The 24,402-nt window shown below is 46.4% G+C and overlaps 1 protein-coding gene across 1 annotated transcript in view; it reads right to left on the reverse strand.

Annotated features, from left to right (window-relative positions):
• Window positions 1–24,402, reverse strand: part of LOC144605527 (kin of IRRE-like protein 1) — a 133,698-nt gene that overhangs the window by 25,616 nt on the left and 83,680 nt on the right. The window contains exon 12 of the mRNA XM_078420903.1: window positions 23,775–23,882. Within this exon, the coding sequence (XP_078277029.1) occupies window positions 23,775–23,882 (108 nt within the window). The remainder of the gene's footprint in view (window positions 1–23,774; window positions 23,883–24,402) is intronic.

Here is a 24,402-nt window from a genome sequence, read left to right on the forward strand (position 1 = left end):
TGGACAGGCTAGATGCAGGAAGATTGTTCCCGATGTTGGGGAAGTCCAGAACAAGTTTAAGGATAAGGGGGAAGTCTTTTAGGACCAAGATGAGAAAGTTTTTTTTCACACAGAGTGGTGAATCTGTGGAATTCTCTGCCACAGAATGTAGTTGAGACCAGTTCATTGGCTATATTTAAGAGGGAGTTAGATGTGGCCCTTGTGGCTAAAGGGATCAGGGGGTATGGAGGGAAGGCAGTTACGGGATACTGAGTTGGATTATTATGGGAGTAAATATTTTGTATAGTGCATGAAATTCAGACATTCAAGTGTAACTGTGCAGCATACACATTGTAACTATTCAGACATTCAAGTGTTAACTGTGTAGCATGTGGTGTACTCTTAGGCATTCCTCAGTTAGCCTGGCATTATTCCTCAGTTAGCAGTCCTTAGATCCCTTATTCTATATTTGGTCCTTAGACTTAATCCTTAGGCATTCTTACTTTGGTAACCTTTGACTTAGGGATTGCCTGTATACCTTTATCTCTTTGCCTTGTCACATTTGGATGAAAGATAATGGTGGCAAGAGAAAGGAAGACATATGTCTTGGGGTGATGGATGGATGTGAGGGATGGACTAGCAGGGAAATAAGGGAGGCGAAGTGTGAAGAGATAAGAGTATTAAGATAAGGGTAAGTCAGTAAAAGTCAGGATTTAATGGTGGCAGACCAGACAGGAGGACTGCAAAGAAATGAATTATTATAGAGCAGGAGTGTGGGTATGAGGTAATGTAAAGAAGATAAGGTTTGGAATAATCCTATAAACATAGACTGCCCGATGTACTACGTGGACAGTCAGGGCAGTCAGGGCAGTCATGCGGTTGACTTCCTGATTGTTCCAGCCGTTGTTTGCAAATAAAGGCTTTTAACTTCTCGAAGAATTCTCCGTGTCGCCTGTCTTAATTTCGAAGCTGAAGAAAACCACGACAAAATTGGCGTAGTCGGCAGGATCGGAAAGAGGCCCGTTCGATAACGGATGACAAGCTAAAGGCGCTTCCAAGCCCGTCAGGGGCTCCCCGGGACAACAGGTAAAGGGTGGCCACCCGCAAAAAGTTAGGCGGTTTTCCGCTTTATTTGGACTAATAGCCTGTTCAAAACGGGGGGCCACTGGTGGCACAGGAGCGCCCAGGTGGTCCAAGGGCCTCTCCGATCCAACAGAACCTATCGTTAAATTACTCTAAAAAAGGAGACCCGGAGGATTGCTCGAGAAGGCTGCGCAGTGGGGTAAGTGGATAATAGGCGAGTAAGATTTTGTGACATCACTAAACTCTCGTGGATACCGCCCTAAGAGAATAGGGGACTGAACGGACGAGACGCCCTGTGGATACCGCTCTAGTTAACTAGGGATCTGCACGGGTAAGTTAAGGCGTCCTGTGGATACCACTCTAGTTAGCTAGGGGTCTGTACGGGCAGGATCAGATGATCTGTGGATACCGCCCTAAGTGAGTAGGGATCTGTATGGGCAGAACAAGAATTGGAATAATTGGATAACATAAAAAATTAAATTGCAAAATATTAAAGGAATATAGTAGAACTGTAGAAGATAGAAATAGCGTAATAGGTAGCATAGTGACCATAGAGACGGAACGGAGTGAGGACAAGGACTGCATTTAAACTGACTGACCAAGTGCACTAACATAAGACGAGTACAATGAATAAAATAACTGCAATTGAACTACTAAGTAAGAAATTCCCCGTATCCAAAGAGGATATTAAAAAACATTCTGAAAAATGGGAAAAAAGGATGAAAAAATTGGTTACGAAATGGCCCACGGAATGATATAAATATGATATAGATTTTGATATAAATTTTGATATAAATTTGATATATTTATATTTTGATATAAATATGTGTGATGAAATGGAAGTGTTAATTAAGAACTATAAGCCTAAGGATAAATCAGAAACTCGAGTAACGAAAAAGGAAAAAGAACTAGACGTACTTAAATTGTTTAGAATAGAAGGAGAAAGGCTGAGGAAAGCATAGCAGGAAAAGAATACCCCCCCCCCAAACAAGGGTGAAAAACCTGAAAAACAGCATGAAAGTCAGGAGCTTCAGGAGAAAAAAATCAACTCTGTACCCAAGCCTAAGGGACCCTGGGTATCCCCCTCCCTATTCCGACCAGGACGGAATAAAGCAGTGTCCTTTGCTGAAGGGAATAGTGGAGATAGAGGGAGAAGTCACAACTTGGAACGATGAGCAAGACATAAAGGAATATAGACAGAGAAGGGGGCAGCGAGAGAAGGAAAGGATGAAGCAAGAAGCATGGGAACTAGAAGCAGACATCAGAAGGTTGCAGGACCTCAGGGAAAGAAAGATTTATGAGACCCGTCAAGCAGCAAATGAGGAGTATGAGGGAGACAGCAATGCAGAATCACAGGCGAGTAATCAGCAGGCATCAGAGAGAGGGAAAAACTGTGAGAATGAAGCAGAATTAGAAAGTGATGGGGAAAGAATAAGGGAACGTAGAAGGGAAATAGAGGCATCCATAAAGCGCTTAGAGATAGAGATGAGGGAGATGGAAAAAGAAATGGAAAGAGAAAGAAAGGAAAGCCAGGGGTATGCCCAGAGAAGAATGAGGTGGGAAAGTATACAGGTAGAACCACAACAAGACATGGCAAACGGGATACAGGAACTGAGGGGGAGAATGATGCCATTACTTCTGAAAAAGGCAGGACAAACCCAGTATATTCCTTGGGTGACCCGAGACCTAGAAGGGCTGAGAAACGCCTTGCCCAACATATATGACGGGGCAGGAAAATGGATTAGGGCCTTTGAGGAGGAAACTATGGGACGATTATTGGCTATGGGAGATTTGAAGGCACTACTGGTGAAGGTAATGGGAACCACGAAATTAGCAGAGCTGTTTGAAATGGCTGGGATAAAAACCGCAAATAACCCGATGATTGATGGCCAGTCATTTGACCTAGTCAGACCGAGGGTATGACAGGCCCTCAGAGACTGTTACCCGCTCAAGGTGGACTTAAAGACATTGAGGGGAGACCCGCTGGGGGACACGGAGAACCCAGCAGCCTATTTGGAGGATCAACTGAAAAAGTGGAGACTTGAAACCGAACAACAAATAGACGGTAATGAGTTGATGACCACTTTGTTTTGGACCTCTGTGGTGGACGCCATGCCCCCTCAGGTTAAGTTCAGACTGGAAGAGGTGGTGGGATTGTCAACCATATCCCAATCCTGGTTCATGCAGTCGACAAACATCGTAAGGGTAGAAAAAGACAGGTGGACCAGCACGAAGAGGTGCAGAGAAAAGTGATGCAAATGCAACTAGAAGAGCTGAAAAAGAAAGAACGTGAAAAAGGAAAGAAAATGCTGGCAGTAACAACAGACCCGGCTGAAACAACAGAAATAAACAATGCACCAATGCAGAGTGAGTCCTATGACAGAGCCAGACAGAGGCCAGAGAATCCCATGCCAATAATAAATGTCTTTGGGGGAACGTTTCCTCAAATGCCCTATCAGGGACAAAATAAATCAGGAAATCGGCCCCGACAGGCCTGGGGCTCCCAAAGGGGGACGCAAGGAAGGGTACGAGGAAGGCCAGTAAGTAGACGGGCAGTTGATAAAATATGTTGGGGATGTAATCAGGTAGGGCACCTGAGGAGGGACTGCCCACACCATCCATGGCCGTACCAACAGGAACCCACAGAGGGTGAGCAGTGTTTTAACCCAGGGTCAGCCCCAACGGGCCCGACTGGAGGCCCAATTGGAGTCGTGAACCCCTATGCTAGATATTAGGGGTGCCCAGAGAACCCAGATGGGAAGGGACTTTACCCAATGATAACACGACAGGCAGAAGAAGAACCCATGGTTCAGGTAATTTTGGGAGGGCAGTTAACACCTATGATGATAGATACTGGAGCTACATATACTTGTGTGCAGCCGCAGAATGCCTCCCACCTTCCCAAGTCAGGAAAATTTGTTAAAACTGTAGGGTTCTCGGGAAAAACACAGTTAACACGATGCACAACCCCCGTAAGTTTGAAAATGAGTAATAGAGAAATAGTATTACCGATATGTTAATATCACCTATAGGTCATATACCTGTGCCCGAAGGACCATCTAGACACTTGGTGATCGACTATGTGGACATGCTGAAAACGGTAAGAGGGAAAAGGTACATGCTGGCAGTAATTGATAGATTTAGCAGATGGGTGGAGGCGGTACCATCTAAAGACTTGGGTGCAGGAACTGTAGTCAAGTTTCTGACTAACGAGGTCATCCCACGATTCGGCATACCGACCGAAATCAGTTCCGACAATGGAGCGGCTTTTATCCAAAAAACAGTTAAGTTGGTGCTGCAAGCCCTAAGAGTGAAACAAAGATTTGGGTGTATATACCACCCTCAGTCTCAGGGCATGGTAGAAAGAGTGAATGGAACGTTGAAAGCTAAGCTGAATAAGATTTGTGCAACCACAAAGTTAAATTGGATCGATGCCCTGCCACTGGCATTAATGAGCTGTCGCATGCAAACTAATCGAATAACTCATTTAACACCACATGAAATGCTCACTGGCAGACCCATGCCGATACCCAAATGGAGAGGTCCTTACAAGGGACCAAGCCTGGAACAATTAGAGGTGGAACTGAAACAATACATGCAACAGTTAACTATGATACACAAGTCTATTTATACACAGGAAAAGCAAAGGGAGCCAGAGGTGGACCAGGACGAAGGACCTATTAAACCCGGAGATCAGGTTTATGTGCGAGCTTTTCGACGAAGGTGGAATGAGCCAAGAAGGGAAGGACCATTCACGGTAACTAAAGCTTCACTGACTGCCGTCCAGGTAGAGGGCCGGTCTACATGGTACCATCTCAATCATTGTACAAGGACTGTCCCACAGGCACAACCTGTGAATAACCTCGAGGTAAGCGGGCAAGAGAACGAAAATACAGTAGAAGGATCAAGCATTAACCAGATCATAAAGGACGTCTTGGGGGACATTAGTGACTCTGAGGTTGTTGAAGATGAGGTTGTGGGCGCCTGTCCTCCTCACGACAATGTGGGCGGAGGCGACATGGGGGAGGCCATTATTGCCTCTCCCAACTCAAACCTGGAAGTCCTCGACTTTGCAGACCTGGACTTGGCTGAACCAGGCTGGTCCTAACGATGCCCTGCTGGGGCCAGGGGACCAGGTGCGGGATCGAAGGGACATTAGCAATGGGGATGTCTATTGGAATCACCCTGCTTGTAATTGCTATAATATTGTGTTGTGTTTTTCCATGTATCAAATCTCTCCTCGTGAAAGCTACTGTGAAGCAGCTCCCATTGTTCCAGGATAAGAGTGCGTCTACCCTCCAAGGGAAGCAGACCCCGCCGATAGAATACTATAATGACGACCAAATTGCATTGGAGGAGTACTAGGGATATAGATTGTAAGGGTAGCTGGGTCTTTTTTCCTACTCCAGGCAAATGCGGGTGGGTTTTTGGCCTAGTGACCCAGGACTTTAGTATGATAGAAGAAGAACACTGACGAGCTGCACATTATACATCTAAACACCCTGAGGTGGGGGCTAATAATAATCAGGTTTATGCCGTAAGTCAATGACATGTGCAACTGTTAGTTTTCTTTTTCTGTGAGACCATGTAGGTCTCAAAGGGGGGGAAATATAGGAGTATATATTTTGTATAGTGCATGAAATTCAGACATTCAAGTGTAACTGTGCAGCATACACATTGTAACTATTCAGACATTCAAGTGTTAACTGTGTAGCATGTGTACTCTTAGGCATTCCTCAGTTAGCCTGGCATTATTCCTCAGTTAGCAGTCTTTAGATCCCTTATTCAATATTTGGTCCTTAGACTTAATCCTTAGGCATTCTTACTTTGGTAACCTTTGACTTAGGGATTGCCTATATACAATTATCTCTTTGCCTTGTCACATTCGGATGAAAGATAATGGTGGCAAGAGAAAAGAAGACATATGTCTTGGGGTGATGGATGGATGTGAGGGATGGACTAGCAGGGAAATAAGGGAGGCGAAGTGTGAAGAGATAAGAGTATTAAGATAAGGGTAAGTCAGTAAATGGGATTTAATAGTGGCAGACCAGACAGGAGGACTGCAAAGAAATGAATTATTATAGAGCAGGAGTGTATCTGGTAATGTAAAGAAGATAAGGTTTGGAATAATCCTATAAACATAGACTGCCCGATGTACTAAGTGAACAGTCAGGGCAGTCATGCGGTTGACTTCCTGATTGTTCCAGCCGTTGTTTGCAAATAAAGGCTTTTAACTTCTCGAAGAATTCTCCGTGTCGCCTGTCCTAATTTCGAAGCTGAAGAAAAATACGACATTATCAGCCATGATCATATTGAATGGCGGTGCAGGCTCAAAGGGCCGAATGGCCTACTCCTGCACCTATTTTCTATGTTTCTATTAAAAGTACCATTAGCAAATTTGCAGATGATACAAAGCTGGGTGGTAGTGTGAACTGTGAGGAAGATACTATGAGGTTGCAGCGTGACTTGGACAGGTTGTGTGAGTGGGCGGATGCATGGCAGATGCAGTTTAATGTGGATAAGTGTGAGGTTATCCACTTTGGTGGTAAGAATAGGAAGGCAGAGTATTATCTGAATGGTGTCAAGTTAGGAAAAGGGGACGTACAACGAGATCTGGGTGTCCTAGTGCATCAGTCACTGAAAGGAAGCATGGAGGTACAGCAGGCAGTGAAGAAAGCCAATGGAATGTTGGCCTTCATAACAAGAGGAGTTGAGTATAGGAGCAAAGAGGTCCTTCTGCAGTTGTACAGGGCCCTACTAGTAAGACCGCACCTGGAGTACTGTGTGCAGTTTTGGTCTCCAAATTTGAGGAAGGATATTTTTGCTATTGAGGGCGTGCAGCGTAGGTTTACTAGATTAATTCCCGGAATGGCGGGACTGTCATATGTTAAAAGACTGGAGCGACTAGGCTTGTATACACTGGAATTTAGAAGATGAGAGGGGATCTTATCGAAACGTATAAGATTATTAAGGGGTTGGACACATTAGAGGCAGGAAACATTTTCCCAATTTTGGGGGAGTCCAGAACAAGGGGCCACAGTTTAAGAATAAGGGGTAGGCCATTTAGAACTGAGATGAGGAAAAACTTTTTCAGTCAGAGAGTTGTGAATCTGTGGAATTCTCTGCCTCAAAAGGCAGTGGGGGCCAATTCTCTGAATGCATTCAAGAGAGAGCTAGATAGAGCTCTTAAGGATAGCGGAGTCAGGGGGTATGTGGAGAAAGCAGGAACTGGGTACTGATTGAGAATAATCAGCCATGATCACATTGAATGGCGGTGCTGGCTCGAAGGGCCGACTGGCCTCCTCTTGCACCTATTGTCTATTGTCTATTGATACAGGCAGCTTTTGATTTGATCACATTACCACATTGTATATTTGTTTTTGTTTTTGGAATGAAGTATTTGTAAAAAAAGGGTGAGTTTGCTAACACGCGGTGCCCACGGGGATGCTGGAGGCCTTCCAGTGAACGCTGGTCGCCGCGGGAGGTCGAATATATTATTGACAAAGTTGGCGGAATTTTTATTTGGTAATTGTTTTATTTGTGAACTGCCGATACAGGCAGCTTTTGATTTGATCATGTTACTTCTTTGTATGTTTGGTTTTGTTTTGGAATAAAGTATTTGTTTACAAAAAAGAGCACAGGTTAGACATAAAGTGAAGCTCCATCTTCACTCTTCAGTTACACCGTCCCGGAGTCAGACACCAAGAGCAGCTCTCTCAGTGAGCTGCTGCCTCAGCGCCAGACAATCGGGTTCGATCCTGACCTCAGGTGCTGTCTGCATGCAGTTTGCACATTCTCTCTGTGACTGCATGGGTTTCCTGCAGGTCCTCCGGTTTGCATCCATGAAGATGTACAGGTTTGTAGGTTAATTGGACTCTAAAAAAATCCCCCCAGTGTGTAGGGAATGGATGAGGAAGTGGGATAACATAGAACTAGTGTGGATGTGTCGTCAGGGACTCAGTGGGCCAAAGAGCCCATTTCCAGGCTGTATCTCTAAACTAAGCTACAGAAATGGGCAGAGAAATGGAAGATAGAATTTATCCCTGAAGTCTGAACATGTGGTATTCCTGGCTCTAAATTGGGGATTCACGGCAAGCAGGATTTTCATGTCAAAGGAGTTTTTTTCTGGTTGGCTGCAAGTGACTAGTGGAGTTCCGGAACGCTCGGTGCTGGGGCCGCTACTCTTCAGGTTGTATATTAGTGATTTGGATGAAGGGATTGAAGGCTTCGTGGCCATGTTTGTGGATGATACGGAAATAGGTGGAGGGGCAGGCAGTGCAGAGAAAGCAGGAACTCTGCAGAAGGACGAACAGATTGGGAAAGTGGGCAGAGAAGTGGCAGATGGAATATAGTGTGGCAAAGTGTGGAGTCATGCATTTTGGACGTAGGAATAAAGGAACAGACTATTTTCTAAATGGGGAGAGAATCCAGAAATCGGAGGAGCAAAGTGACTTGGGAGTGCTGGTGCAGGATTCCCACAAAGTTAATCTGCAAGTTGGATTGGTAGTCATAGAGTCATAGAGTCGTAAAGAAAGCAAACGCAATGCTAGCATTTATTTCAAGAGGGCTTGTGTACACAAACAGAGATGTAATGCTGAGGCTCTATAAGGCGCAGGTCAGGCCCAATTTGGAATATTGTGAGCAATTTTGGGCACCATATATGAGGAAGGATGTGCTGACTCTGGAGAGTGTACCTGGGGAGGGGGTGGTTTGGGTGGGAAGGGACGAGTTGACCAAGTAGTTTCGGAGGGAATGGTCTCTGCAGAAAACAGAAAGGGGTAGAGAAAGGAAGATGTGGCCAGTAGTGGGATCCCATTGGAGACGTTGGAGGATTATATGTTGTATGCAACAAGTCAAGTCAAGTCAAATTTATTTGTCACATACACATACTCGATGTGCAGTGAAATGAAAGTGGCCATGCCTGCGGGTTGTGCACAAAAAGAATTACAGTTACAGCATATAAATAAAGTTAATAAGTTACTAAACATAGCACAAAAAGTGTCGACAAAAATTTAGTCTCTGGGGTTATCAAAGTTGACAGTCCTGATGGCCTGTGGGAAGAAGCTCCGTCTCATCCTCTCCGTTTTCACAGTGTGACAGCGGAGGCGTTTGCCTGATCGTAGCATCTGGAACAGTCCGTTACTGGGGTGGCAGGGGTCCCTCATAATCTTGCTTGCTCTGGATCTGCACCTCCTGATGTATAGGTCCTGCAGGGGGACGAGTGTAGTTCCCATGGTGCGTTCTGCCGAACGCACTACTCTCTGCAGGGCCATCCTGTCCTGGGCAGAGCTGTTCCCAAACCAGACTGTAATGTTGCCGGACAGGATGCTCTCTACAGCCCCAGAGTAGAAGCAATGAAGGATCCTCAGCGACACTCTGAATTTCCTCAGTTGTCTAAGGTGGTAAAGGCGCTGCTTAGCCTTACCCACCAGTGCGGCAATGTGCGTTGCCCACGTCAGATCCTCTGCGATGCGGACTCCCAAGTATTTGAAACTGCTCACCCTATCCACAATAGACCCATTTATCTCCAGTGGCGTGTACGTCCTTGGATGTTTAGCCCTTCTGAAGTCCACAATCAGCTCCTTTGTTTTAGTGACATTCAAGAGGAGGCTATTGTCCTGACACCAGAGTGCCAGATCAGCCACCTCCTCCCGGTAGGCCTTCTCATCGTTGTTGGAGATCCGGCCCACCACCACAGTGTCATCAGCAAACTTGATGATGGAGTTTGAGCTGAACCTGGCCCTACAGTCATGTGTGTACAAGGAGTACAGTAGGGGGCTAAGGACGCAGCCCTGGGGGGATCCTATGTTCAGGGTGAGGGAGCTAGATGTGTGTTCCCCCATCCTGACTACTTGGGGCCTGGCAGTGAGAAAGTCCAGGACCCAGGCACACAGAGGGGTGCTAAGCCCCAGTTCCAGCAGCTTCTCAACCAGTCTGCTGGGGACTATTGTGTTGAATGCTGAACTAAAGTCAATGAACAGCATCCTCACATAGCCCCCCTGGCTGTCCAGATGAGAGAGAGCGGTGTGTAGAACCTGGGAGACCGCATCATCCGTGGACCTGTTCGGACGGTATGCGAACTGTAGTGGGTCCATGTTGCGAGGAAGGAGGGCGCAGATGTGCTTCTTGACTAGCCTCTCAAAGCATTTCATGACAACCGAGGTGAGGTGGGGTGGAAGGTGAGGTCAGACAACCAAGGCACCTTCCTTGTCAGCGGCTTTGATTATCCAGTCGGGATTGCTGCACAGTGGGCGGAAGGCTGTACGTTCAGGGGGATAGAGGTTAGAGTAGGTCAGGGGTGTGGGAAATTTGAGACAGTTGATGTCCCGCCGGCAGTTGGAAATGAAAAGGTCTAAAGAAGGAAGAAGGCCATCCGGGGGAGTCCAAGAGGAGGGAGGGGGGAGAAGGGGTCATCACTGGGTGGTGAGGACTCCTTCCCACAGAAAAAGGCCCAGAGGTGGAAGTGACCTCACCTAGGTTGGTCCTTCCCCTCACTAACTTCTCCTTCGGCTCCTCCCACTTCCTCCAAATCCAAGGCGTAGCTATGGGCACTCACATGGGCCCCAGCTATGCCTGCCTCTTTGTCGGGTACGTCGAACAATCCCTGTTTCAGGCATACACTGGCCGTATCCCCGAACTCTACCTCCGCTACATTAACAACTGCATTGGTACTACCTCTTGTACCCATACAGAACTCACTGACTTCATCAACTTCACCGTTAATTTCCATCCTGCTCTTAAATTGACTTGGACCATCTCCGACATCTCCCTCCCATTTCTGGATCTCACCATCTCCATCACAGGAAACAGACTATTGACCGACATCTACTACAAACCCACTGACTCCCACAGCTATCTTGACTACACTTCTTCCCACCCTGTTTCCTGTAAAGATTCTATCCCCTACTCCCAATTCCTCCGTCTACGCTGCATCTGCGCCCAGGATGAGGCTTTCCATACCAGGGCATCGGAGATGTCCTCATCCTTTAGGAAACAGGGGTTCCCCTCTTCCATTATAGATGAGGCTCTCACTAGGGTCTCCTCGATATCCCGCAGCTCTACTCTTGATCCCCCTTCCCCCATTCGTAACAAGAACAGAATCCCCCTTGTCCTCACCTTCCATCCCATCAGCTGTCACATACAACATATAATCCTCCAACATTTTTGCCACCTCCAACGGGATCCCACTATTGACCACATCTTTCCATCTCTACTCCTTTCTGCCCCCCCCCCACCCCCCTAGGGTTGTCTCTCTTGCATTGGTGCAGCACCCTCTCCTCCCCTCCCCCTCCTCTCTCCCTCCCTCCATTCCCCTCACTCCCCCCCACTCCAGCACCCCGCCCTCCCCTCTCCCCTCCCTCCCACTACCCTCCCCTCTCATTCCCGGGAGCAACCCCTGGTTGACGTAGCAACCGGCCTCCCTGCCCAGGCGACCGCATTGGTGGAGCGGGGGTGGGGGGGGGAGAGTCCTGTCCCATCCCGGTGCGGGGATGTTCAGTGGTAGACGGCGACGGCTCTCAGACAGAGGAGGGAGGTCGGGAGAGCCGAGGGCAGGCCCACCTGCAGGCCCAGGCCTCGGCCTCCACCAACACCAACACCCGGCCTCACTGTTGCTACTGCTCCTGCCGCCTTTCCTGTTGGCCCACCTCTGGCTCGCGGTTACCCGGTCACGTCCAGGCCCAGGCCCAGGCTCCGGCTGCTTCCCCCGGCACCAGGCCTGGTTCTCCTGCCCCCAAGAGACAGGCGGCTGAGCCCTGCTTCACGGGCCCCAACTGTGCAGGCGCGGACGCTTTTGTTCTGCGCATGCGTGAATGCGGTCGCCATCTTACATAAGTACCAGATCAACGGAACCCCAACTGTGCATGCGCCTATTTTTAACGTTTAAATCTGAATAACTTTAAATATATAACACCAATTTTAATGAAACCTCTTCCATAGGACCACAGGACGACAATGAGTATGCCTAAAACTGTTGCACTGTCATGTACTGTTTTGTCTGTAGTTCAGGAACAAGCGAACAAACAAGAGTTTTAGTTTATAGATGTCCACCTTTGGGCACCATGTCATAGGAAAGTTTTTGTCAAGCTAGAAAGAGTACAGAGATTTAAGAGGATGTTGCCAGGACTCAATGGCCTGAGCTATAGGGAGAGGTTGAGCAGGCTAGGATTCTATTCCTTGGAACGTAGGAGGATGAGGGATGATCATATAGAGGTGTACAAAATCATGAGAGGTATAGATCAGGTAGACACACATAGTCTCGCCCAGAGTAGTGGAATCAAAAACCAGAGGACATAGGTTTATGGTGAGGAGGGAAAGATTAAAAAGGAACCTGAGAGGAAACATTTTCACACAAAGGATGGTGGGTGTATGGAACAAGCCGCCAGAGGAGGTAGTTGAGGCAGGTACTATCACAAAGTTTAAGAAACATTTAGACATGTGCATGGATTGGGCAGGTTAGGAAGGATATGGGCCAAACACAGGCAGGTGGGACAAATGCAGATGGAACATGTGGCTGGTGTGGACAAGTTGGGCTGAAGGTCCTGTTTCCAACACTGTATCACTCAATGACTCTGTCTATCTTCCCTCTCAACCCCTTTCCCCTGCCTTCTCCCCATAACATTTGACGCCCTTACTAATCACGAACCTATAAATCTCTGCCTTAAAAATACCCAATGTCGGCCTCCACAGCCATTCATGGCAATGAATTGCACAAATTCACCCAGCTCTGGCTAAAGAAATTCCTCCTCATGTCCATTTTGAAGGTATGTCCTTTTATTCAGAGGCTGTGCTCTCTGGCACTAGTCTCTCCCATCACTGGAAGTGTTCCAACTCCACTCTACCCTAGGCCTTTCCGACGCAAGGTATTTATACAGTTGGTGCTGGAGGGGGATGTCAAAGGACACTTCTGTATCCACTTTCAATGGCCTAACCACCAGATTTTTAGGAGACTAATAAAGGACATTTCAGTCTCTACGATGGACGTTTTCAGACCAATGGGAAGCACTGGTTCTCTGAAACGGTCCTGAGTCCGGAGGAAGGCAGCCAGTCACTGGTGTGTGTTCACATCCAGGTAGTGGCTCTATACCTAAAGACTCTGCCAAGATACCTGAATGATACAAGATCCAATGTCCTCCCAGGTGGCACGAACTGACAGGGAAACATCGAAACATAGAAAATAGGTGCAGGAGGAGACCATTTGGCCCTTCAAGACAGCACCGCCATTCATTGTGATCACGGCTGATCATCCACAATCAGTAACTGTGCCTGCCTTCTCCCCATATCCCTTGATTCCACTCGCTACTAGAGCTCTATCTAACTCTCTTTCAAATTCATCCAGTGAATTGACCTCCACTGCCTTCTGTGGTAGAGAATTCAACAATTTCACAACTCTCTGGGTGAACAAGTTTCTTCCCACCTCAGTTTTAAATGGCCTCCCCTTTATTCTGAGACTGTGGCCCCTGGTTCTGGACTCCCACAACATTGGGAACATTTTTCCTCCATCTAGCTTGACCAGCCCTTTTGTAATTGCATACGTTTCTATAAGATCCCCTCTCATCCTTCTAAACTCCAGTGAATTCAAGCCCAGTCTTTCTAATCTCTCCTCATATGACAGTCCCACCATCCCGGGGATTAACCTCATGTACCTACGCTGCAATGCCTCAATTACAAGGATGTCCTTCCTCAATTTAGGAGACCAAAACTGCAAACAATACTCCAGTCTGAAGAAGGGTCTCGACCCGAAACGTCACCCATTCCTTCTCTCCTGAGATGCTGCCTGACCTGCTGAGTTACTCCAGCATTTGTACCAGCATCTGCAGTTATTTTCTTATACTTACAGTACTCCAGATATGGTCTCACCAGAGCCCAATACAACTGCAAAAGGGAAATGTGGGTCCCTTGAAGACAGAAGCAGGGGAATTTATTATGTGGAACAAGGAAATGGCAGACGAGTTGAACTGGTACTTTGGATCTGTTTTCTAAGGAAGATACAAACAATCTCCCAGATGTTCTAGTGGCCAGAGATCCTAGTGTGACGGAGGAACTGAAGGAAATCCACATTAGGCAGGAAATGGTGTTGGGTAGACTGATGGGACTGAAGGCTGATAAATCCCCAGGGCCTGGTGGTCTGCATCCCAGGGTACTTAAGGAGGTGGCTCTAGAAATTGTGGACGCATTGGTGATCATTTTCCAAAGTTCTATAGATTCAGGATCAGTTCCTGTGGATTGGATGGTAGCTAATGTTATCCCACTTTTTAAGAAAGGAGGGAGAGAGAAAACGGGAAATTATAGACCAGTTAGTCTGACATCAGTGGTGGGGAAGATGCTGGAGTCAATTATAAAAGACGAAATTGCGGAGCATTTGGATAGCAGTAACAGGATCGTTCCGAGTCAGCATGGATTTACGAATGGGAAATCATGCTTAACTAATCTTCTGGAATTTTTTGAGGATGTAACTAGGAAAATTGACAGGGGAGAGCCGGTGGATGTGCTGTACCTCGACTTTCAGAAAGCCTTCGACAAGGTCCCACATAGGAGATTAGTGGGCAAAATTAGAGCACATGGTATTGGAGGTAGGGTACTGACATGGATAAAAAATTGGTTGACAGACAGAAAGCAAAGAGTGGGGATAAATGGGTCCCTTTCAGAATGGCAGGCAGTGACTAGTGGGGTACCGCAAGGCTCGGTGCTCGGACCGCAGCTATTTACCATATACATTAATGACTTGGATGAAGGGATTAAAAGTACCATTAGCAAATTTGCAGATGATACAAAGCTGGGTGGTATTGTGAACTGTGAGGAAGATGCTATGAGGTTGCAGCGTGACTTGGATAGGTTGTGTGAATGGGCGGATGCATGGCAGATGCAGTTTAATGTGGATAAGTGTGAGGTTATCCACTTTGGTGGTAAGAATAGGGAGGCAGATTATTATCTGAATGGTGTCAAGTTAGGAAAAGGGGACGTAAAACGAGATCTGGGTGTCCTAGTGCATCAGTCACTGAAAGGAAGCATGCAGGTACAGCAGGCAGTGAAGAAAGCCAATGGAATGTTGGCCTTCATAACAAGAGGAGTTGAGTATAGGAGCAAAGAGGTCCTTCTGCAGTTGTACAGGGCCCTAGTGAGACCGCACCTGTGTGCAGTTTTGGTCTCCAAATTTGAGGAAGGATATTCTTGCTATTGAGGGCGTGCAGCGTAGGTTTACTAGGTTAATTCCCGGAATGGCGGGACTGTCATATGTTGAAAGACTGGAGCGACTAGGCTTGTACACACTGGAATTTAGAAGGATGAGAGGAGATCTTATCGAAACATATAAGATTATTAAGGGGTTGGACATGTTAGAGGCAGGAAACATGTTTCCAATGTTGGGGGAGTTCAGAACCAGGGGCCACAGTTTAAGAATAAGGGGTAGACCATTTAGAACGGAGATGACAAAAAAAAATGTTCAATCAGAGAGTTGTAAATCTGTGGAATTCTATGCCTCAGAAGGCATTGGAGGCCAATTCTCTGAATGCATTCAAGAGAGAGAGTTAGGTAGAGCTTTTAAGGATAGCGGAGTCAGGGGTAAGGGGAGAAGGCAGGAACGGGGTACTGATTGAGAATGATCAACCATGATCACATTGAAAGGTGGTGCTGGCTCGAGGGGATGAATGGCCTACTCCTGCACCTATTGTCTATTGTCTATTGTCTATTGACCTCTTTACTCCTATACTCAAATCCTCTCATTATGAAGGCCAACATGCCATTAGCTTTCTTCATTGCCTGCTGCACCTGCACGCATACTTTCAATGACTGGTGTGCAAGGACACCCAGGTCTCGTTGCACTTCCCCCTTGCCTAACTTGACACCATTGAGATAATAATCTGCCTCCTTGATTTTGCCGCCAGAGTGGATAACCTCACATTTATCTATATTATACTGCATCTGCCATGCATCTGCCCACTCACTCAACCTGTCCAAGTCACCCTGCAACCTCCTAGCATCCTCTTCGCAGTTCACGCTGCCAGCCAGCTTTATGTCATCTGCAAACTTGCTAGTGTTACTTCTAATTCCTTCATCCAAATCATCAATATAAATGGTAAACAACACCGAGCCTTGAGGCACTCTACTCGCCACTGCCTACCATTCTGTAAAGGACCCGTTTATTCCTACTTTTTGCTTCCTTTCTGCCAACAAATCTATCCATGTCAATACCCTACCCCCAATACCATGTGCTCTAATTTTCCTCACCAATCACCCGTGTGGGACCTCGGCTTTCTGAAAGTCAAGATACACTCCATTTCACTGGCTCTACTTCATCCATTTTACTTGTCACATCCTCAAAAAATTCCAGAAAATTAGTCAAGCATGATTTCCCCTGCCTCCAACAGGAATGACCTGATGACATCGAAGAGCACTGAAGCCTGCTCAAATCCACCATCCATGATACCTGCAAAACCATCCTTGGGTGCATCCAGAAAACAGCAGGACTGGTTTGACGAGAAGAACACAGAGATAGAACAGCTCATCTCCAAGAAAACAAAGGCCTTTCGTGCCTGGCAAAATGATGTAACATTCAAGGCCAAAAGAGCGGCTCACTTCAGAGCCAAGAAGGGGGACAAGGCTGAGTGTGGAAACTACAGGGGCATCTCGCTCCTGTCAACAACAGGTGAAGTCCTTGCTAGTATCCTCGCAAACTGACTCCTACCACTGTCTGAGGAAGTACTCCCAGAATCACAGTGCAGCTTCCGCCCATCCAGACATACAGCAGACATGATATTCACAGCACGCCAACTCCAGGAAAAATGCCGTGAACAAAGGCAGCCTTTGTACATGGCCTTAATAGACCTGACAAAGGCCTTTGACGCGGTAGACCGCCAAGCTCTTTGGAGCACACTATCAATATAAGGCTGCCACAACAAGTACATCAGAATATTGAGGCTTCAACATGATGGCATGATGGTCACAGTGCTCAGATCGGGACCTAAAGACTCAAACAAAACTGCTGGTTTACAGAGCCTTTGTCCTCCCCACCCTTTTGTACGGAGCCGAGTCATGGACCACCTGCAGCAGGCACCTGAGAGCCCTAGAATAACACCATCAAAGAACCTTACGAAAGACTCTGAGGATCATCTGAGAGGACAAACGCACCAATATCAGCATTCTAGAGGAAGCCAACATGACCACCATCACCACCACAATAATGCAGCACCAACTCCGATGGACAGGTCATGTCATCCACATGTCCAACACACGTCCCCCTAAACAGATCCTGCACTCTCAACTGAAGGCAGGTCAGTGAGCCTCCGGCGGGCCAAAGAAACGCTTCAAGGACAACATCAAGAACGGTCTAAAGAAATTCCACATCACATCGAGCAACTGGGAGCACATTGCACTGGACAGGCGTTCCTAGAGGAAATCCGTGCAGGAAGGAGCCGCACATCACGAAACAGAACTATGTTGTGCCACAGGGACAAAGTGACAGCACCGCAAGGAGAGAGAAGGAGTCTCAACCACTACCAACATCCGCCAGTCTCCCCTGCCCACGTTGTACCAAGGCATGTGGATCGCAGATCGGCCTCCACATACATCTGCACACGCACAAGAAGACGACCCTATGCAGAGGACAGTCGTACTCGCTTCGAGTGACTGCTTTTGATGAGTCAGCATGGTTTTGTACATGGAAAATTGTGGTCTTATGAATCCGATTTGAGTTTTAAACAAAAAAGTTGATGAAGGCATTGTCTATATGGACCAGCAAGGATTTGGTAAGGCTCCACATGGTAAGCTGAAGGTTCGATAACATGTGATTCAAGCTAGCTGACTGCTTACATAATTGACAATTGAAGGAAGCAGAGGTGGGCGGTGGAAGGTTGTTTCTTGGACTATAGGCCTGTGATTAGTGGTGTACCTCATGGATCAGTGCTGGGCCTGTTGCTTTTTGTAGTTTATATCATTGGTTTGGGTGAGAATGTAGAAGGTAGGATTAGTAAGTTTGCAGATGACACTAAAGTGGCTGGTATTGAAGATAGCGAAGATGGTTATCAAAAATTACAGAAGGATCTGAATCAGTGGGATCTGTTAGGCTACAGTTGTACAAGACGATGGTGAGGCTGCATTTGGAGTATTGTGTTCTGTTTTGGTCACCCTGCTATGGGAAGGATGTTGTTAAGTTGGAAAGAGTGCAGAGACAATTTCTGATGATCTGAGCAATAGGGAGAGGTTGGTTCTGGCTAGCACTTTTATCCTTGGAGCACAGGAGGATGAGGGGTGAAAAATAGAAAACAGGTGCAGGAGGAGGCCATTTGGCCCTTCGAGCCAGAACCACCATTCATTGTGATCATGGCTGATCATCCACAATCAGTAACCCTTGCCTGCCTTCTCCCCATATCCCTTGATTCCGCTAGCCTCAAGAGCTCTATCTCTTTTAAATTCAATGGCCTCCACAGCCCTCTGTGGCAGCGAATTCCACAAATTCACAACTCTCTGGGTGAAAAACATTTTTCTCATTTCAGTTTTAAATGGCCTCCCCTTTATTCTAAGACTGTGGCCCCTGGTTCTCGACTCCCCCAAAATTGGGAACATTTTTCCTGCATCTAGCTTGTCTAGTCCTTTTATAATTTTATATGTTTCTATAAGATCCCTTCTCATCTTTCTAAATTCCAGTGAATACAAGCCCAATCTTTCCTCATCTGACAGCCCCACCATCCCAGGGATTAACCTCGTGAACCTATGCTGCAGTGCCTCAATAGCAAAGATGTCCTTCCTCAAATTAGGAGCGCAAAACTGCACACAATACTCCAGATATGGTCTCACCAGGGCCATGTACAACTGCAGAAGGACCTCTTTACTCCCATACTCAAATCCTCTCGTTATCAAGACCAACATGCCATTAGCTTTCTTCACTGCCTGCTCTACCTGCATGTTTACTTTCAGTGACTGGTGTACAAGGATACCCAGGTCTCGTTGCAATTTCCTATTTTCTAATCTGACACCATTGAGATAATAATCTGCCTCCTTGTTCTTGCCACCAAAGTGGATAACCTCACATGTATCTACATTGTACTGCATCTGCCATGCATCTGCCCACTCACTCAACCTGTCCAAGTCACCCTGCATCCTCCTAGCATCCTCTTCGCAGTTCACACTGTCATCCAGCTTTGTCATCTGCAAATTTGCTGTAAATAGTTGCGGCCCGAGAACCGAACCTTGCAGCACTCCACTCGCCAGTGCCTACCATTCTGACAGTGCATTCAGAAAGTATCAGACTCCTTCACTTTTTCCACATTTTGCTATGTTACAGCCTTATTTTAAAATGGATTAAATTCTTTTTTTTTAATCATCAATCTACACACAATACCCCATAATAAAAAAGTAGTGAAAACAGGTATTTAGACATTTTTGCAAAGTAATTAAAAAGAAATAACTGAAATATCACATTTACATAAGTATTCAGACACTTTACTCAGTACTTTGTTAAGGCACCTTTGGCAGCGATTACAGCCTCAAGTCTTCTTGGGTATGACGCTACAAGCTTGGCACACCTGTATTTGGGTAATTTCTCCCATTCTTCTCTGCAGATCCTCTCAAGCTCTATCAGGTTGGATGGGGAACGTCGATGCACAGCTATTTTCAGGTCCCTCCAGTGACGTTCGATCAGGTTCAAGTCCGGGCTCTGGCTGGGTCACTCAAGGACATAGAAACATAGAAAGTAGGTGCAGGAGTAGGCTACAACGGCCCTTCGATATGATCATAGCTGATCATCCAACTCAGTATCCTGTACCTACCTTCTCTCCATACCCCCTGATCCCTCCTTCTTAAATATAGCCAATGAACTGGCATCAACTACCTTCTGTGGCAGAGAATTCCACAGACTCACCACTCTGTGTGAAAAAAAACTTTCTCATCTCGGTCCTAAAAGACGTCCCCCTTATCCTTAAACTGTGACCCCTTGTTCTGGACTTCCCCAACATCGGGAACAATCTTCCTGCATCTAGCCTGTCTAACCCCTTAAGAATTTTGTAAGTTTCTATAAGATCCCCTCTCAATCTTCTAAATTCCAGCGAGTACAAGCCGAGTCTATCCAGTCTTTCTTCATATAAAAGTCCTGCCATCCCAGGAATCAATCTGGTGAACCTTCTCTGTACTCCCTCTATGGCAAGAATGTCTTTCCTCAGATTAGGAGACCAAAACTGTACGCAATACTCCAGGTCTCACCAAGGCCCTGTACAACTGCAGTAGAACCTCCCTGCTCCTATACTCAAATCCTCTTGCTATGAATGCTAACATACCATTCGTTTTCTTCACTGCCTGCTGCACCTGCATGCCTACTTTCAATGACTGGTGTACCACGACATCCAGGTCTTGTTGCATCTCCCCTTTTCCTAATCGGCCACCATTCAGATAATAGTCTGCTTTCCTGTTCTTGCCACCAAAGTGGATAACCTCACATTTATCTACATTATACTGCATCTGCCATGCATTTGCCCACTCACCTAACCTATCCAAGTCACCTTGCAGCCTCCTAGCATCCTCCTCACAGCTAACACTGCCCCCCAGCTTCGTGTCATCTGCAAACTTGGAGATGTTGCATTCAATTCCCTCGTCCAAATCATTAATATATATTATAAATAGCTGGGGTCCCAGCACTGAGCCTTGCGGTACCCCACTAGTCACTGCCTGCCATTCTGAAAAGGACCCGTTTATTCCTACTCTTTGCTTCCTGTCTGCCAGCCAGTTCTCTATCCACATCAATACTGAACCCACAATACCGTGTGCTTTAAGTTTGCATACTAATCTCTTATGTGGGACCTTGTCGAAAGCCTTCTGGAAGTCCAGATATAACACATCCACTGATTCTCCCTTATCCACTCTACTAGTTACACCCTCGAAAAATTCTGTAAGATTCGTCAGACATGATTTATCTTTCATAAATCCATGCTGACTTGTCCAATGATTTCACCACTTTCCAAATGTGCTGCTATCCCATCTGTAATAACTGACTCTAGCATTTTCCCCACTACCAATGTTAGACTAACTGATCTGTAATTCCCCGTTTTCTCTCTCCCTCCCTTTTTGAAAAGTGGGGTTACATTAGCTACCCTCCAATCCTCAGGAACTACTCCAGAATCTAAAGAGACATTCATATTCACAGACTTGTCACAAAGCCACTCCTGCGTTGTCTTGGCTGTGTCCTTAGGGCGTTGTCCTGTTGGAAGGTGAACCTCCGCCCCAGGAGGTCCAGAACGCTCTGGAGCAGGTTTTCATCAAGGATCTCTCTGTACTGTGCTCCGTTCATCTTTCCCTCAATCCTGACTAGTCTCCCAGTTCCTGCCGCTGAAAAACATCTCCACAGCATGATTCTGCCACCACCATGCTTCACCGTAGGTATGGTATTGGCCAGGTGATGAGCGGTGCCGCTTAGCATTCAGGCCTAAGAGTTCAATCTTGGTTTCATCAGACCGGAGAATCTTGTTTCTCATGGTATGAGAGTCCTTTAGGTGCCTTTTGGCAAACTCCAAGCGGGCTGTCATGTGCCTTTTACTGAGGAGTGGATTCCGTCTGTCCACTCTACCATAAAGGCCTAGTTGGTGGAGTGTTGCAGATATGGTTGTCCTTCTGGAAGGTTCTCCCATCTTCACAGAGGAACTCTGGAGCTCTGTCAGAGTGACCATCGGGTTCTTGGTCACCTCCCTGACCAAGGCCCTTCTGCCCCGATTGCTCAGTTTGTCCAGGTGGCCAGCTCCTTGAAGAATCCTGGTGGTTCCAAAGTTCTTCCATTTAAGAATGATGGAGGCCACTGTGCTCTTCGGGACCTGCAATGTTGCAGAAATTGTTTTATACCCTTCCCCAGATCTGTGTCTCGACGGTCTACGGACAATTCCTTTGTTTTCATGGCTTGGTTTTTGCTCTGACTGTACTGTCAACTGTGGGATATTATATTCACAGGTGTATGCTTTTCCAAATCATGTCCAATCAATTTAATTTACCACTGGTGGACTCCAACCAAGTTGTAGAAACATTTCAAGGATAATCAATGGAAACAGGATGAACATAAGCTCAATTTTGAGTGTCATAGCAAAGGGTCTAAATATTTATGTAAATGTGATATTTCATTTATTTGTTTTTAATTACTTTGCAAACATTTCTAAATACCTGTTTTTGCTTTTTTATTATGGGGTATTGTTTGTAGATTGATGATTAAAAAAAAAAGAATTTAATCCATTTTAAAATAAGGCTGTAATGTAGCAAAATGTGGAAAATGTGGAGGGGTCTGAATACTTTTTGAATGCACTCTTTCTTTCCTGTCTGCCAACCAATTCTCTATCCATGGCAATACTGTGTGCTCTAATTTCGCCCACTAATCTCGTGTGAGGGACCTTATCAAAGGCTTTCTGAAAGTCAAGATATACTACATCCACTGGTTCTCCTTCATCCATTTTACTTGTCACATCCTCAAAACATTCCAGAAGATTAGTGAAGCAGGATTTCCCCCTCATAAATCCATGCTGACTTGGACCAGTCCTTTTACTGCCATTACTTCTTTAATAATTGACTCCAGCATCTTCCCCACAACTGATGTCAGGCTAACTGGTTTACAATTCCCCGTTTTCTCTTTCGTTCCTTTCTTGAAAAATTAACTACCGTCTAATCTAGATAAACTGATTCTGGATCTATAGAACATTGGAAAATGATCACCACGATTTCTAGAGCCTCCTCCTTGAGTACCCTGGGATACAGACCATCAGGCCCTGGGGATTTATCAGCCTTCAGTCCCATCAGTCTACCCAATACTATTTCTCGCTTAATGCAAATTTCTTTCAGTTCCTCTGTCTCCCGAGATCCTCTGTCCATCTGGGAGATTGTTTGTGTCTCCCTTAGTGAAGACAGAGCCAAAGTACCTGTTCAACTCTTCTGCCATTTCCTTGTTACCCATAATAATTTCACGTGTTTCTGCCTTCAAGGGACCCACATTTGTCTTTACTGACCTTTTGCGCAACATTCCTAAAGAAGCTTTTACTATCCTTCTTTATATTCTAGGCCAGCTTCCCCTTGTACTTCATCTTTTCTGCCCATATTGCCCTTTTTGTTACCTTCTGTGGTCCTTTTAAAGTTTCCCAATCCTCTGGCTACCCACTACTCTTTGCTATGTTATACATCTTTTCTGTGAGTTTTATTCCATCCCTAACTTCCCTTGTCAGCCACAGTTGCCTCTTGCTCCCCTTAGAATCTTTCTTCCTTTTTAGAATGAAATAATCCTGCATCTTCTGGATTATGCCCAGAAATTTCTGCCATTGCTGTTCCACCGTCATTCCTGCTATGATCCCTTTCCAGTCTCCTCTCTCATGCCTTTATAGTCCCCTTTGTTCAACTGCGACACTGACTCTTCTGATTTAACCTTCTCCCTCTCACATTGGAAATTAAAACGAATCATATTATGGTCACTACCTCCAAGCATTTTGTTTATCTTGAGTTCCCTTAGATCCCCAGGGTGATCTTACAGAGGCATATAAAATCATGAGGGGAATAGATAAGATAAATGCATCCTTTTACTCAGAATGCAGGGTGACTGGGGGAGTGAGGGAAGGGTGAGAGTGTGTGGGGAGAAGGGCAGGTGGGGAACATGGGGGATGGACGGTGCGGTCCAGATGGAGGGGGAGTTTTGGGAGGGGGAGGGTCAAAGTGTTTAGAGCTAGAGGAGGCTTGGGTCGTTCCCCATCCACCACTGAAGCACTCACTGCGTTTGCGTCTGCGATACAAGAGGACGGCTACGCTGGTCAGGACCAGGATGAGCAGGATCCCGAGTCCAGCTGTGATGCCAACGATGATTCCAATAGGAAGCACATCTACAGGGAAAGAGAGGAGGGAGGGCATTATGTACCACGGCAGAGAGGAATGCTTGCAGCTGTGGAGAGCTGCTTTTATTGGCATGGAACAACCAGGCTCAGCTTGCAGTCAGTCAGCCTGGGAATGATCCCACCTGGCTCCCAGCCTGGGAATGATCCCACCCACCACCCAGCCTGGGAATGATCCTACCCAGCACCCAGCCTGGGAATGATCCCACACACCACCTAGCTTGGGAGTAATCCCACCCAACACCCAGCCTGGGAGTCATTCTACCCAGTATCTGGCAGGAAGCTTCCCCACCCAATACTCAGCCCAGGAGAAATCCTTGTCAGTCTGCTCTGTCAGTCTGCTCTCTCAGTCTGCTCTCTCAGTCTGCTCTCTCTCTCTCTCTCTCAGTCTGCTCTCTCTCTCTCTCTCTCTCAGTCTGCTCTCTCTCTCTCTCTCTCTCTCTCTCTCTCTCTCTCTCTCTCTCTCTCTCTCTCTCTCTCTCTCTCTCTCTCTCTCTCTCTCTCTCTCTCT

This window comes from Rhinoraja longicauda, chromosome 24 (assembly GCF_053455715.1).
Source record: "Rhinoraja longicauda isolate Sanriku21f chromosome 24, sRhiLon1.1, whole genome shotgun sequence".
Classification (NCBI taxonomy): Eukaryota; Metazoa; Chordata; class Chondrichthyes; order Rajiformes; family Arhynchobatidae; genus Rhinoraja; species Rhinoraja longicauda.